Raw genomic sequence first — 12,126 nt, 5'->3', positions numbered from 1 at the left:
GGAGTAGAGTGGTGCGATCTCAGCTCATTGCAACCTCCGCCTCCCGGGTTCAAGTGATTCTCCTGCTTCAGCCTCCCGAGTAGCTGGGATATAGGCATGGACCACCACGCCCAGCTGCTAATTTTTGTATTTTTAGTAAAAACGGGCTTTCACCATGTTGGCCAGGCAGGTCTCGAACTCCTGACCTCAAGTGATCCCCCCGCCCCCCAACCTCAGCCTCCCACAGTGCTGGGATTACAGGCATGAGCCACCCCACCCAGCCTGTTCTCATTATTTCTCTTTGTAGTGAGGTAAGATTTGTTCCTAATTGAGGTAGATCAGGAGAAAGAGAAAGAAAAAATATTTTTGTCATTCTCTGAAATAATGTGCCAAATAAACCAAAGGTGACATTTTATGGGTAGGTCTGAAAACTAAAGGAGTGTCTGTTGTCATAAAACCAACTTGTGGTATCTCATTGTTGAGAAGGCATAACCTGTGAGCTTCCACTGGGTCCTGTGAAGCGGCGGTCTGAGAGGGTGCCCGTCCCCAGAGCATGCCCACTGGCAGGCCCTTTCTACCTAAACCCAAACCAACTTCAAATGACACTTGCTCCAGACAGCCCACAGCCCAGGGCACACCCTTTCTTCTTATCGACCAACCTACCTCTTCTACGGCTTAGCTCTCACAGTGGAGCTAGCAGGGGACAGACCATTTTCAGTCAAGTTTCATTTTCAATAGAGAAAATCCTATTTTCCCATTAAATGGAGTTGAAAACATGGTGAGGAGGGGATTAAGGCAGTGGCCACCCCTGCGGTCTGCTGGCCTTGGGCCACATCTTTTAGGAGTGCCTGTGACATTAATTTGTACATGGAAAATACTTGAGTCTGTGAAATGAATTAGTACCCACATTGTTGTTTTCTAAAACTGGAAATTCATTGTTAGAAGTTAACTTAGAACAAAAGAAGCCTTTAAGAATGTCCTATGGTATATCAGACCCACTGTCCAGGACATGTCTGACGATCTTGCTTAGAGAAAAGAGGAAATGACCTTCACTTGGTCATTTAATTAGCTGAGGCCACTATGTTCAGAATCTCATATCCTTGACCTCCTGAGCATTAATCTGGAAACTCCACACAGTGTACAATGTATCCATTTTAGGTTTGTTTACCTTCTCTTTAATGACTTAACAGAAAAAAACTGCATGATGAAATATATTTTCTCCAAATATATATATATTTATATAATATATAATCTTAGTTAACTCAAAGGTATATACATTGTATAATAAATAATATTTATAAAAAGAGACTTTTTGAATATAAAATCAAAAAGATCAACAACTTCTACAACTTTTTACAAAACTTTGGATACAGCAGGTTGGTAGGAAATTTCGGTTGGATACTATTACCTGACTACGGCGAGAATCATTACAATGCACTCATGTACTATTATTAAATAATTACTTGTCAGCTACTTGAATACGCCCCAGAAACATGACTTTATCACTTTTAATATAGAATACATAGATATGAAAAGATTGTTTTGAAAATTCGTATCCATTCTGCTGAAGTATTCTCACATAAAGCAAGCATTATCCAGTTGACATGATTTAAAATTTTCAGTCTAAGGTGAGATGGGGAGGGGCATTTCAGACTCGGCGGAGGGGGGAGATGTGTATCTTTAGCAGGGCTTGTGGCCAGCAGATTTAGGAGTGAAGGCGGGCTCCTGGACGGCCGCCTTGGCAAGCCCGCCTGCACCAGCTGGGAGATCGCTGACCCGGTATTTTAGGTCAGGCTCAGGTAGACCCCAGAGGGAAGCGGGAGAAAGAAAAACCTTTGTTCTGCTCATTCCCCTGCTGCATCTGTTCTTTCTGATTCTCCCTAAGACAGTTGTTGAACTGATTCGTACTGTGAAATCCATGTGCCTCCCTTTTGCTAGCTTTCTCTAGGACCCTCGGCTGGACCAGTATGCCTCAGGGAGAACTCAGCCGTGAAATGCTTCACCAGAGGGAGTACGTGACTGCTGGTTCCCCTTTGAACTTCTAATCCAGATCCTTGGGAACTGCATGGGTGGAAGCTATCTCAGCATGCAGGTGAGGGAGGAGGAGCTGGGGGAAAGAACTCTGTCCGTGTTGACTCACATTGGCCCCAGAGAGGAAAGCACACAGTAAGATGGGTCCGTACTGGAGAGGAAGCAAAGGGATGGTTTTCATCCTTCCCATCTGCTAGTCACGAAGTTGGAATTTCAGGAATCGATTGCTACTCCCTCATGGATTCTTTGTCTAACTTACACTAAGGTGACCTGGAGTCCAGCTGCTCTACCTGGAGTATCTGTACACAGAATCTGCAGGTGAGCACGGCTGGGAAGGACTGAATGGCCCCTTCCGAAGATACTGCTTCTTTATTTAGGAAGCCATTTGAGCTGGAGAAGACTTGCCCCCTTACATAACCTATTTACAATGTCCACTACCACAAAAAAAAAAAAAAACAAAAAACAAAAAAAAAAAACTGCATTGACGGTGGAAACTGCAGAATGGTAGAAAAAGATTTTGAGATCTGACTGCCTCTCGTGCAGAACAGGGTTATAGAGAAAATGAGACAGAAGAACACACAGCTGCTCTTCAAATGGCTGACCAGGCCACCCTGAGCTGCCAGTTCTTCCAAACTCCAAATCCTACTCTAATAACTGACGCGGACCTCCCTACCACTTCATCCTAGCTAAACCTATGGCTTTTATCAGAATGAGAAATTAGCTCAAATTTGAATGGGAGTAGACCAAGAAAAGGAGACTGCAGGGGTGCACCCTACTTCCTGACTCCCACCTCACAGGCGTCTTGGAATGTCACCAGAAGCAGCAGTTTGGAAACAGAACCTTGCCCATGCTGATATCTTGACTGCCAGGCCGAGAGCTCACATTAGCCCAGCCTGTTCTGTTGGAGTCGAATTTTTTTTTCATTTTTATTTTCTTTAACATGTGCAAAGATAAGCCTCAGGTCTGTTCCTATCAGACCCTAGAGAACTAAAAAGAAAGCCCCCTTCTTTAAAAACCACACACCATCCAGAGTAGGGTGAGAAATGTAAGATGAGAGAGAGGGAGAGCCTCCCCGTCCACAGGCGAGTTGGGTCTGGGTCATTTACCACGCGTGCGGCTGGTGACAGTTCCTTGCTGTCTGACGCTGAGGGCTGCGCCCGGCTCTAGGTCCTGCTTCCCATGAGACTTCGCTGAATCTGCCCAGCCACACACTTCACCCCTTCCCAGCGCCCTTGGGGAAAATAAAGAGGAAGAATTAGAAACATAATTCTGTTCCCAGAGACCACCCATTGGGGTTCAAAGATCAAAGGCTGCTGATGAAGCTGAACATGTCCCTGGTGCTCAGAGGCGATGAGGAGTTGGGTGGCTTCTCCAAGCTGTCCTCTGTGCTTTGGGCCTACTGTTGAGGGAGGTTGTACGATTCACAGGAGAAGCAGGGCTTTTGAGTTCACAGAATGGGATCGAAATTCTACCTCCCCCACCTCTAGCTGAGGGCCTTGGACAACAGGAAGCCCAGGAGCAGGTCACTCAGGACGGGAGAAACAGTGCCCGGCCGAGGGCCCAGTCCCCAACTCCGAGTCAGCTGCTGTGCTGGGCTCCCGCCAGGCATGCACTGTGTTTTTGTACCGCACCAAATAGCTTGATAATGAGCTGTCCAAATGGGAGAAAGCCTACTTAATTACGAACAATTCCTTCCCATTGGAGCAGCAGTGTGCTCATTTTATTCATTTGCATAGTCATATCTCACAAAGGGTTTGAAACATTCCCAGTCAACACCCAGCTCCTCTGGGGGCTGACGAGGCCAAGGTAAGACTACTTTACAGAGGCAGAAACAGGCTCAGCCAGATTGAAGGGACACATCCAAGGTCTCTCAGCAAGGCAGTAACAGATCCAGGACTGGGCGCAGCCAGGCCACTTGACACTTGCCGGAACCTTTCCAGCTCACCATGCTCACAACAGCAGAGTGATGAGGAATAAATCTGGCACTTGTAAGGCACCAAATCAATGGTTAGCCAGAGACACTGGGTAAAAGCTACAAAAAGCTACAGAAAAGGTGTTTTCCCCACAAAGGAAGGATACAAGCCATTTGACAGGGGCTCTCTCCTCGCCGTGTGGAGGGGCCGGGGCCTGCTCTGGGACTCGCTTCTCTCTCCTGCCTGCACTGCCAAGACTGTCCGGGAAGCCAAGAGAACAGCTAAAGACTCTGTTCCCTGCCATCCCTGCCAGTGCATCCCGCAGGCTCCCGTCTTGCCTACAGCGTCGGCAGGGAGTAGCAGAGTCTCGGCCGGCCTGGGCCCATTGTTCTAGAGCGGGCAGCTCGCCTGCAGAGGTGGCTCTGGGAGGTCAGCTCTGCTTGGCCCAGGAGCCTCTGTGGTTATCCTCTGAGCACCTGGGCCCCGGGCCAGGCCCTTCATGTGCCAGGTCTCCAGTCTACAGGACAACCCTACACAGAATACAGTTCTCATCCCCAGTTCACAAATGAAGAAGCCAGGGTTCAGTGAGGCGGAAGAGCTGGCCTGGGAGTGTTCATCAGAAGGGCACCATGTCGGAAGAGTGTCCTCCACTGGTCACAGAGTGAGGCCTCCAGAGCTTCCACAGAGAAGGCATTCAGGGTAGGAACCACTTGGACCACAGCATCTTGAAACCATATCTATGTAGCATTTTACATAAGATTGAGGGAAAAAAAACCATTCATTGTCCATTTCAGAAATGAGGAGAAAGAGGGCTGATGAAGAGTACTGATTCTGGCTGGGCGCGGTGGCTCACGCCTGTAATCCCAGCACTTTGGGCGGCCAAGACGGGTGGATCACGTGAGGTCAGGAGTTCAAGACCAGCCTGGCCAGCATGGCGAAACCCGTCTCTACTAAAAATACAAAAATTAGCCAATCATGGTGGCGGGCGCCTATAATAATCCCAGCTACTTGGGAGGCTGAGGCAGGAGAATCGCTTGAACCCAGGTGGCGGAGGTCACAGTGAGCCGAGATCGCACACTTCACTCCAGCCTGGGTGACAAAGCGAGACTCAGTCTCAAAAAAAAAAAAAAAAAAATTCTGCTGGGCTGCCGTTGTCACCACCACTGAACTGAGGAGGAAACTGGCACTGGCACTCGCAGGCCAGACAGCTGAGCAGACGAGGGGAGCCACTGGACTCACCTTCGTCCTCTCCCACTCCCCACACTGCTTTTGTTCAGACACCAAGAAAGGCAGTGCCACCTGCGGCCTTTCCGAACTGTCCCCACCAGGACAGAATTTGAGCTGCACCGAGGGGCTTCCTAGAGGGGCTGAGTGAGTCGCCCCTCAGCCAGAGCTCTTCTCCATGATGTCAGGTACCTCCCATATCTCAAGAGAGGCCCGTCCACTTCCCTCCCCTACTCCCTATGGCACAGACATGTGCCAGTAGCTCAGAGGCGCCCTGCAGAACTGCATCACCAAGGGGGGACTCTACCTTTTCACAGACTGCTGTCCCCCAGCACCACCCCAGCCAACAATGACCCAGCAGGGAAGTGCTTCCCAATTAACTAAGCCCTGTCCCCAGGGTCCTTTCATTTGTCCCTCACAGCACCTCTGGGGAGCACGACAGATGAGGAACCAGGTCTATGAAGAATTTCTTGCTTGGGTCACACGGTTGGCAAGTGGTAGGAGCTGGAGCAGGGCAGGGCCTAATTCCAACACCCATGCTCATGCCTCGACATAGTAGGCTCCTTCTCAGGGGAGAGAAAAGGAGGAAAGGGCACCCCAACCTTAAAAACCTTCCACCCCTGGGGTCCAGGACCAATCCTCATCCATGCTGACCTATCCCGGGGTGCTGTGAAACCCAGGGCCACTGCATAGCGCCTCTCAGGCGGACCAGTGCATAGCGCCTCCCAGGCAGGCCACCTCTGGGAAGCTTGGGAACAAAATCCACCAGCCTTTGATCCTTTGATTACTCATCCCAGCCACTCTGAACTTGAATCCCTCCTGCTCCCCGTCATCATCCATAAACTCGGTGAGAGTGCTCCCCACTCCACCCAAGCTTCAGATCTGTCAGGATATGGGTTTATATGCCGCTTCCCCCCACCCACCTCCCTGAGGTCGGTAAGATTGATGCTTGTGCAAGAACTTGCCCTCTAAGTTCAAGGTGGACGCACACTGACTCTGCCTCAGGGGTAGAGGAGACATTTCGGCTCTCCGCTTGAGGTATTTAAACTGCCCCCACCCCCCAACACCATCACCACTTTATAGTAAGAAAGCTGAGGCCCAGAAAAGTGAAAGAACAGAAAGTTACTGACAAAGTTAGGACCAGACGTCAGGTCTCCCAGCTTCCAACCCCACAGCTCCACAGAATGCTCAAGAATGACAGCTAGTGGCTATGCAAAAATTTGATCTGGCTCATAACTTACTAACTTGTGTCAAAATGTTAATCAATTGCTGGTAGCTAATGTGCACACACTGGATTTTGTTTTGTTGTTGTTGTTGTTTTGTTTTTTTGTTTTTTGAGATAGAGTCTCACTCTGTCGCCCAGGCTGGAGTCCGGTGGTGCAATCTCAGTTCATTGCAACCTCCGTCGCCCAGGTTCAAGCACTCCTCCTGCCTCAGCCTCCTGAGTAGCTGGGATTACAGGCACCTGCCATGACACCCGGCTAATTTTTGTATTTTTAGTAGAGACAGGGTTTCATCATATTGGCCAGGCTGGTCTCAAACTCCTGACCTCAGGTGATCCATCCACCTCAGCCTCCCAAAGTGCTGGGATTACAGGCGTGAGTCACTGCACCCAGCCAACACTGGGTTTTTATCTGTGCTTTGTGCAATCCACCAAGTCTCTGCCCAAGGACCATTCTCATGGAAGCTTGAAAAATCCTGGCTTCCTATTTTGACTGTGGGAACTTGTGTGTCTTGGATAGCTCAGAAACAGAAGGGGGTCGTCAAGAAGAAGAGATGGGCAAACAACCCCATTCCCTGCACCCAGGCTCCCAGCCTCCCCCACCTTCCCAGAGCCCTACCTGGTGCCCTACTTGCAGGTGTGCACATCGTAGATGCGAATACACTCCTGGCAGCTGACGTAGCAGCACCAGTGGAAGATGCAGTGGCATTTTTCCTTCCGCTTCTCCGTCCTCGTGTTGTGGCCACGGCCACAGCAGAGCAGATCGCAGCCATCAATGCCATGGGAGGTGACATTGCAAGTCCGGTCCCTTGTGCCAAAAGAACCCGTCTCTGGGTTGGGCTCACAAAAGTTGGGGGAGTTCTCGTAGTAGACCAGGTCCCTCTCAGTGGGCGGCTTGAAGAGCGAGTACTTGGCCCGGAGGGTCTCCACCCAGCCTCGGGACTCACGGTGCTTCTCTACTACCATCTCCGAGGCGCTGTCATACTTGTCCTTGAGGAAGTCGCCAATGGCACGGAAGTCAGGCTGCGCCCACCAGCAGGTCTTCACCTCACAGCTGCCCGACAGCCCGTGACACTTGCATTTGAGGTGCATGTGGTCCAGGATAGTCTGGGGGAGAGGAGTGGCAGCTGGCCCCCAGACTGACCTCATGAGGGGGCACATCCGGGCCTTCCCTCTCTGCCCCTGCCCACCCCCTTCCCTCCAGCCTTCTCTACTCCTCTGTGCCAGGAAGAGAACTGATGGGGACTGAGGCAAGACCTAAAGAATAGGACCATGTTTCCCTCCCCCTTCACACCCCAAGCATGGGCAGACAGCACGTCCACTTCTCACAGCATATGAAATAGGAGTTGTTGCCTGGGCGCGGTGGTAATCCCAGCACTTTGGGAGGCTGAGGCGGGAGGATCACCTGAGGTCGGGAGTTCAAGACCAGCCTGGCCAACATGGCGAAACCCTGTCTCTATCAAAAATACAAAAATTAGCTGGTGTGATGGCGGAGAATCGTTGGAACTCAGGAGGTGGAGGTCGCAGGGAGCTAAGATCGAGCCACTGCACTCCAGCCTGAGCGACAGAGCGAGACTCCGTCTCAAAAAATAAAAATAAAAAAGAAATCGGAGTTATCTCCATTTAACACATGGGGAACGTGGGGCTGGGAACTTAATGTGACTCACCCTAGATCATACAAGCACAGTAAGGGAGTGGAGGCTGAATTCAGAGCCAGGTTCCCAGGACTTGACAGCCCTACACCGCGTGACAAGGTGCACAGGATGGGTGGGTGGTACCTGATTCCACGGGGTGGCCATGCTCCCAGGCCGACTCACCCGGGTGGGGTGGAGTCCAGGAACTGCCCCAAGGAGGAAGGAGGGTGGACAGACGAAGTGGCTGTGGGGTGGGGAGGGGGCCAAGCCTGGCCAAGGGGAAAAGGAGTCCACGACCCACAGGGCTGCCAGAAGGGGTGGGGTGGGGGCCAGGCCAGCTCCGGAGGGGAAGGGCGGGGGGAGGGGTGGAGGAGAGGGGGGCTCCCTGCAGGGTTGGGGGAGGGCAGCCTGGCTCACCGTGCGGCCCGCCTCGTTGTTGTGCTTGTTCATGGCCGAGCGTGCGTCCGGCCTGTTCTCACGGGCGTCCGCGAACTCCCTGGACACTAACACCCCGAAGTCAGCGTCTTCGCTGCAGCCGCCCCACTTCCAGCCTTCGCCAGGCGGCCCTTTATGATGCGAGTCACAGCCGCAAATGGTGGAGGTGCCCTCGGCGCAGGAGCGGGTGACGGCGAAGGCCACGCCGGCCGAGGCGATGGCGTGCACGAAGGCCGACTCGCGGGTGGCTGCAGGGAGGCCGTGGGGAGGCAGCACTCAGGACCCGGCCTGGGAGCACCTGCCCTGCCTCCACCTCCCAGGCCAGGACGTTAGGGGAACGAGACCAGGAAGAGTTGAAGAGCTCACCAGCCCTGAGGCAAGACGGAGGCAGCTTCGCCACCCTCTTTGGCTGGTTTAGACCCAGTTGGGTATCCCCACTTCACAGATGAGCAAACTGAGGCCCCAGGCTGCTAACTGATTAGCCCAGGGCCTCAAATGCCACAGGGCAGAGCAGTGCCTGTTAGAAACAGGGGCCAACACCAAAGCTCTGGCAGGCTGCTGCCGAGATAAGGCAGCAACCTTAACAGAAGCCACTTCTGAGCTGGGCACACACCCCCTGCCCTCCACCTTCCCAAAGCCCAGAGACCACCCAGCACAGGCCTGAGCCCTCCCACGCCTGAGTGAGCTCCAGGTCTGTGAGGAGGGAGGCCTGGGAATCTACAGCCTAAACCTGCCCAGGCCCACCCCTTCCGCACCCGGATGCATAGGGGCGACCCCTCTCATTTTCTCGGTCTCTGTCGCCCTTTTTGTAAAATGGACACAGCTTTCCTCCGCCCCTAGAGCCTCTCACCAGGAGGGTAATGGCCCGTGCCTCAGTCTCCCCATCCCCATTCTCCTGCCCTCACGCCCAGACACGGCCAAGCCCCGCCCAGAAGGGTAGAGACACGGCGCAATTCCCCTGGTTCTATCCCAGGGTCCAGCGCAGGGCAAGGGGAGACTGTCAGGGGTGTGCTCCACCCTCCTCACAACGGTCATCATCTCTGCATGTGCTTCATTCACATAGGAAGTTTTACTCATCTTATAGATGTGGACATTGACGATCAGGGAGGCCAAGGCCTGCAAGACCTGCAGCCCAACCATCCCTCTCCTCACGGCAGGACCCCGGAGCCGGAGGTGACCCGCCACCTGGCACAGGCTGCGAAACACCGGGCCGGCCTAGTCGGCAAAATTGGTCATAAATGTGACCAAATTTATTCAGAAGCCAGGCGCCCTCCTCCTCTCCTGGGCTGTGGGCCGAGTGCTGCAAGAAGGAAACCCGGGACCCCTCGTGGCTCCCGCGGCCGCTCTCCGCGGCCCCCACGCCCTCCTGCGCCACCTACAGAGGGGCCCGTCCCAGTTCCACCGACGGGAGGGCGGAGAGTGCGGAGCCGGTGCCGCCCGCGCCCCGCGCCTGCGCTGCCAAGGCCGACCTAGGGCTGCGGCAACGGGGCCCGAGGTCCCGAGTCCAATTATGCTGCCGGCCCCGGGGTCCCCGCCGCGCCGCTCACTCGCCCCAATCCCAGCCGCCCCAGCCCTCGGGGCGCCCCGGGGAAGAGGGGCCGAGGGCATGCGCCCCTCGTTTCCGGTCGGCCCGCGGCGGCAGCGGCGCCCGGGCCCCGGGCCGCGCTGGGTTCCCAGCCCCGGGAACGCGGGGGCAGCGGGGGCGGGGCGGGGATTAGCCTGGGAGCGGCGCTGACAGCCCCGCTGTGCCTTCCCCGTCCGGCGGGGCCCGCTGGGCCGCTCAATCCGCCTTTGTTCGCGCGGTGTCACACCGCATTACCCGCATAATGCGGCCGCCGGGCCCGGGCCGCCGGGCCGGCCGCCACCGCGTAGCAACGGGCGGCTCCCGCGGCCGGGCCGCGCCCCCGGCCCCGGCGCCGGGCCGCGAAATCCCCATTGAAGCGGCGCCCCCCGCCCCCGCGCCGCGCCGAATGGCCAGAGGGCGTGTGAATGGCGCGGCGACCGCAGCGGGCGCGGGGCCCGGGCCGCACGGTGGGGGGCGGCGCTCGGGCGCTTTTCAGGCCGCCCCGGCCCCTCCGGCGCCCGCCCCCGCCCCTGCCCCGCCCCGCCCCGCCCCGCCCGGGGAAGCGCCTAGGGCCAGCCGCGCCGCCGCCGCGCCTCGCCCCTTCCGGCCGCCGACCCCGCCGCCCCCAGACTCGCGGAAGACGCGCGCCCCGGGCTGCCCGAGCACCTGCTCCCCGGGTCTCAAAGCGGGGGGCAGAGATTAACCCTTGGCCGTCCACGCGGCTGGGGTGTACGGACTCGCTGGGGGCGGGGTGCAAACATGGAGCCGGAGCTGGGCGCGAACCTGGGTTCAAGGCCCGGGCTCTGGGCACCGACTGGGGCGCGTATGCGCTCGCGGTGTCTTCCGGGATGCTCTCCTCGCCGCCGCCAGCCAATTCCCAAACTCTCGGGCACACATCGCCCCTCCCGCCGCAACCCAAACCTGTCTTCGGGCCCTCTAGGGACCGGGGCATGTGCCAGAACCTACGGCGGTGACTTAAAACGTTCAACGCGGAGTGAATGGGCAGCGCACCCAGACCCGCTTTCCCCTGGCTTTTGGCCGGAGACTGGAAGAGCGATCAGAGGTGACTCGCTTTTGGGGAGCGCGTCTAGACGCAAGGCTGTTTGATTCAGCGCTACCTGGCCCGAGGAGGGGCACCGGAAAGCGCTGAGACCAACACACCGACAAGATCGAGTTTGAAATGCAAACCGCCGCCACTTGGCCCCAATTAAGAGGCCAAATCTTTTATGTCAACACGGAATAATTAGTTTTGGTAATAGAAGCGTAAACAGAATCATCATCCATTGATTTGCTAATTACCCTCCTGTCCCATGACAATAGCCCGGACTTTGCCTGTAGGTGGGACAGACCCTGTGCACCTGAGGCACCGGTAAAAGGGAACTGCACTCTAAAATGGGGGTGATCAGTTTCCCACCACCCCACCCAGCACCCCACCCCTTCACCCGAACGTCAGATCCCTTTTTTTTCTGGCTGTACAGGCAGCTCCCATTCATTCCCTAGCTTCTAATAGGAGGGAGGGCTAGGCTCAGCAGTTTGGGTGGCAGAGCAACTCTGGCGGTGGCCAGCCCAGCCGGGATCGTTAAATTCCTGGACACTGCCGTTCCACAAAGAGCTGCCCATCTTCCACCCAGTCCGTGAGCCCCCAAGTCCCCTTCTTGGGAGCAGTTGTCCCACTTAGCCTCCCTCCCAGGGCCTCCAGGTTCAAAGTCAAATCACGTGGTTCCCTGTCCACTTGAGGTACAGCCAGTTAGGCTCCCAGGCGGCAAGATGGCTGGAAAGTTACCCAGAGGCCAGTGCACCCTCTAGCCCCACCATGATTCCTGGCCTATCCAGCTGACAGTGCATGAGGATGAACAGAAAGAGGGGCTCTTGGGGGCAACGCAATGCTATGACAGCACCAGGCAGCTTCCTCGGCTCCTGAGGACTTTCTAGATGGGAGGGACCTGGGGGTGGCAATGCTCTAAGTCCCACCCCAAAGCGGTATTTGCATAGCACTTAACACAGCACTGGGAAAATGTCACAAATGTCCACAGCAGGAGCCTGAGGCTCCCACTGTGCAAAAGCCAGGAAGGAAGTCTGTGGCCTTCTTGGTGTCAGCCCTCAAACCTCAGGATCCTGGAGCAT

General features: G+C 55.4%; 1 protein-coding gene across 1 annotated transcript in view; it reads right to left on the bottom strand.

Moving 5' to 3' along the window:
• Nucleotides 1-1,131: 1,131 nt before the first annotated feature.
• The window catches only part of WNT3 (Wnt family member 3), a 55,401-nt gene continuing 44,406 nt past the window's right edge, over nucleotides 1,132-12,126 (bottom strand). The window contains exons 3-5 of the mRNA XM_025362607.1: nucleotides 8,421-8,686; nucleotides 6,989-7,476; nucleotides 1,132-3,241 (exon numbers count right to left, since the gene is read on the bottom strand). Of these exons, the coding sequence (XP_025218392.1) occupies nucleotides 6,997-7,476; nucleotides 8,421-8,686 (746 nt within the window). The 3' untranslated portion in view covers nucleotides 1,132-3,241; nucleotides 6,989-6,996. The remainder of the gene's footprint in view (nucleotides 3,242-6,988; nucleotides 7,477-8,420; nucleotides 8,687-12,126) is intronic.

This window comes from Theropithecus gelada, chromosome 16, assembly GCF_003255815.1.
Source record: "Theropithecus gelada isolate Dixy chromosome 16, Tgel_1.0, whole genome shotgun sequence".
In the NCBI taxonomy this organism is placed as follows: domain Eukaryota; kingdom Metazoa; phylum Chordata; class Mammalia; order Primates; family Cercopithecidae; genus Theropithecus; species Theropithecus gelada.
This window is presented reverse-complemented; position numbering and strand designations above follow the sequence as displayed.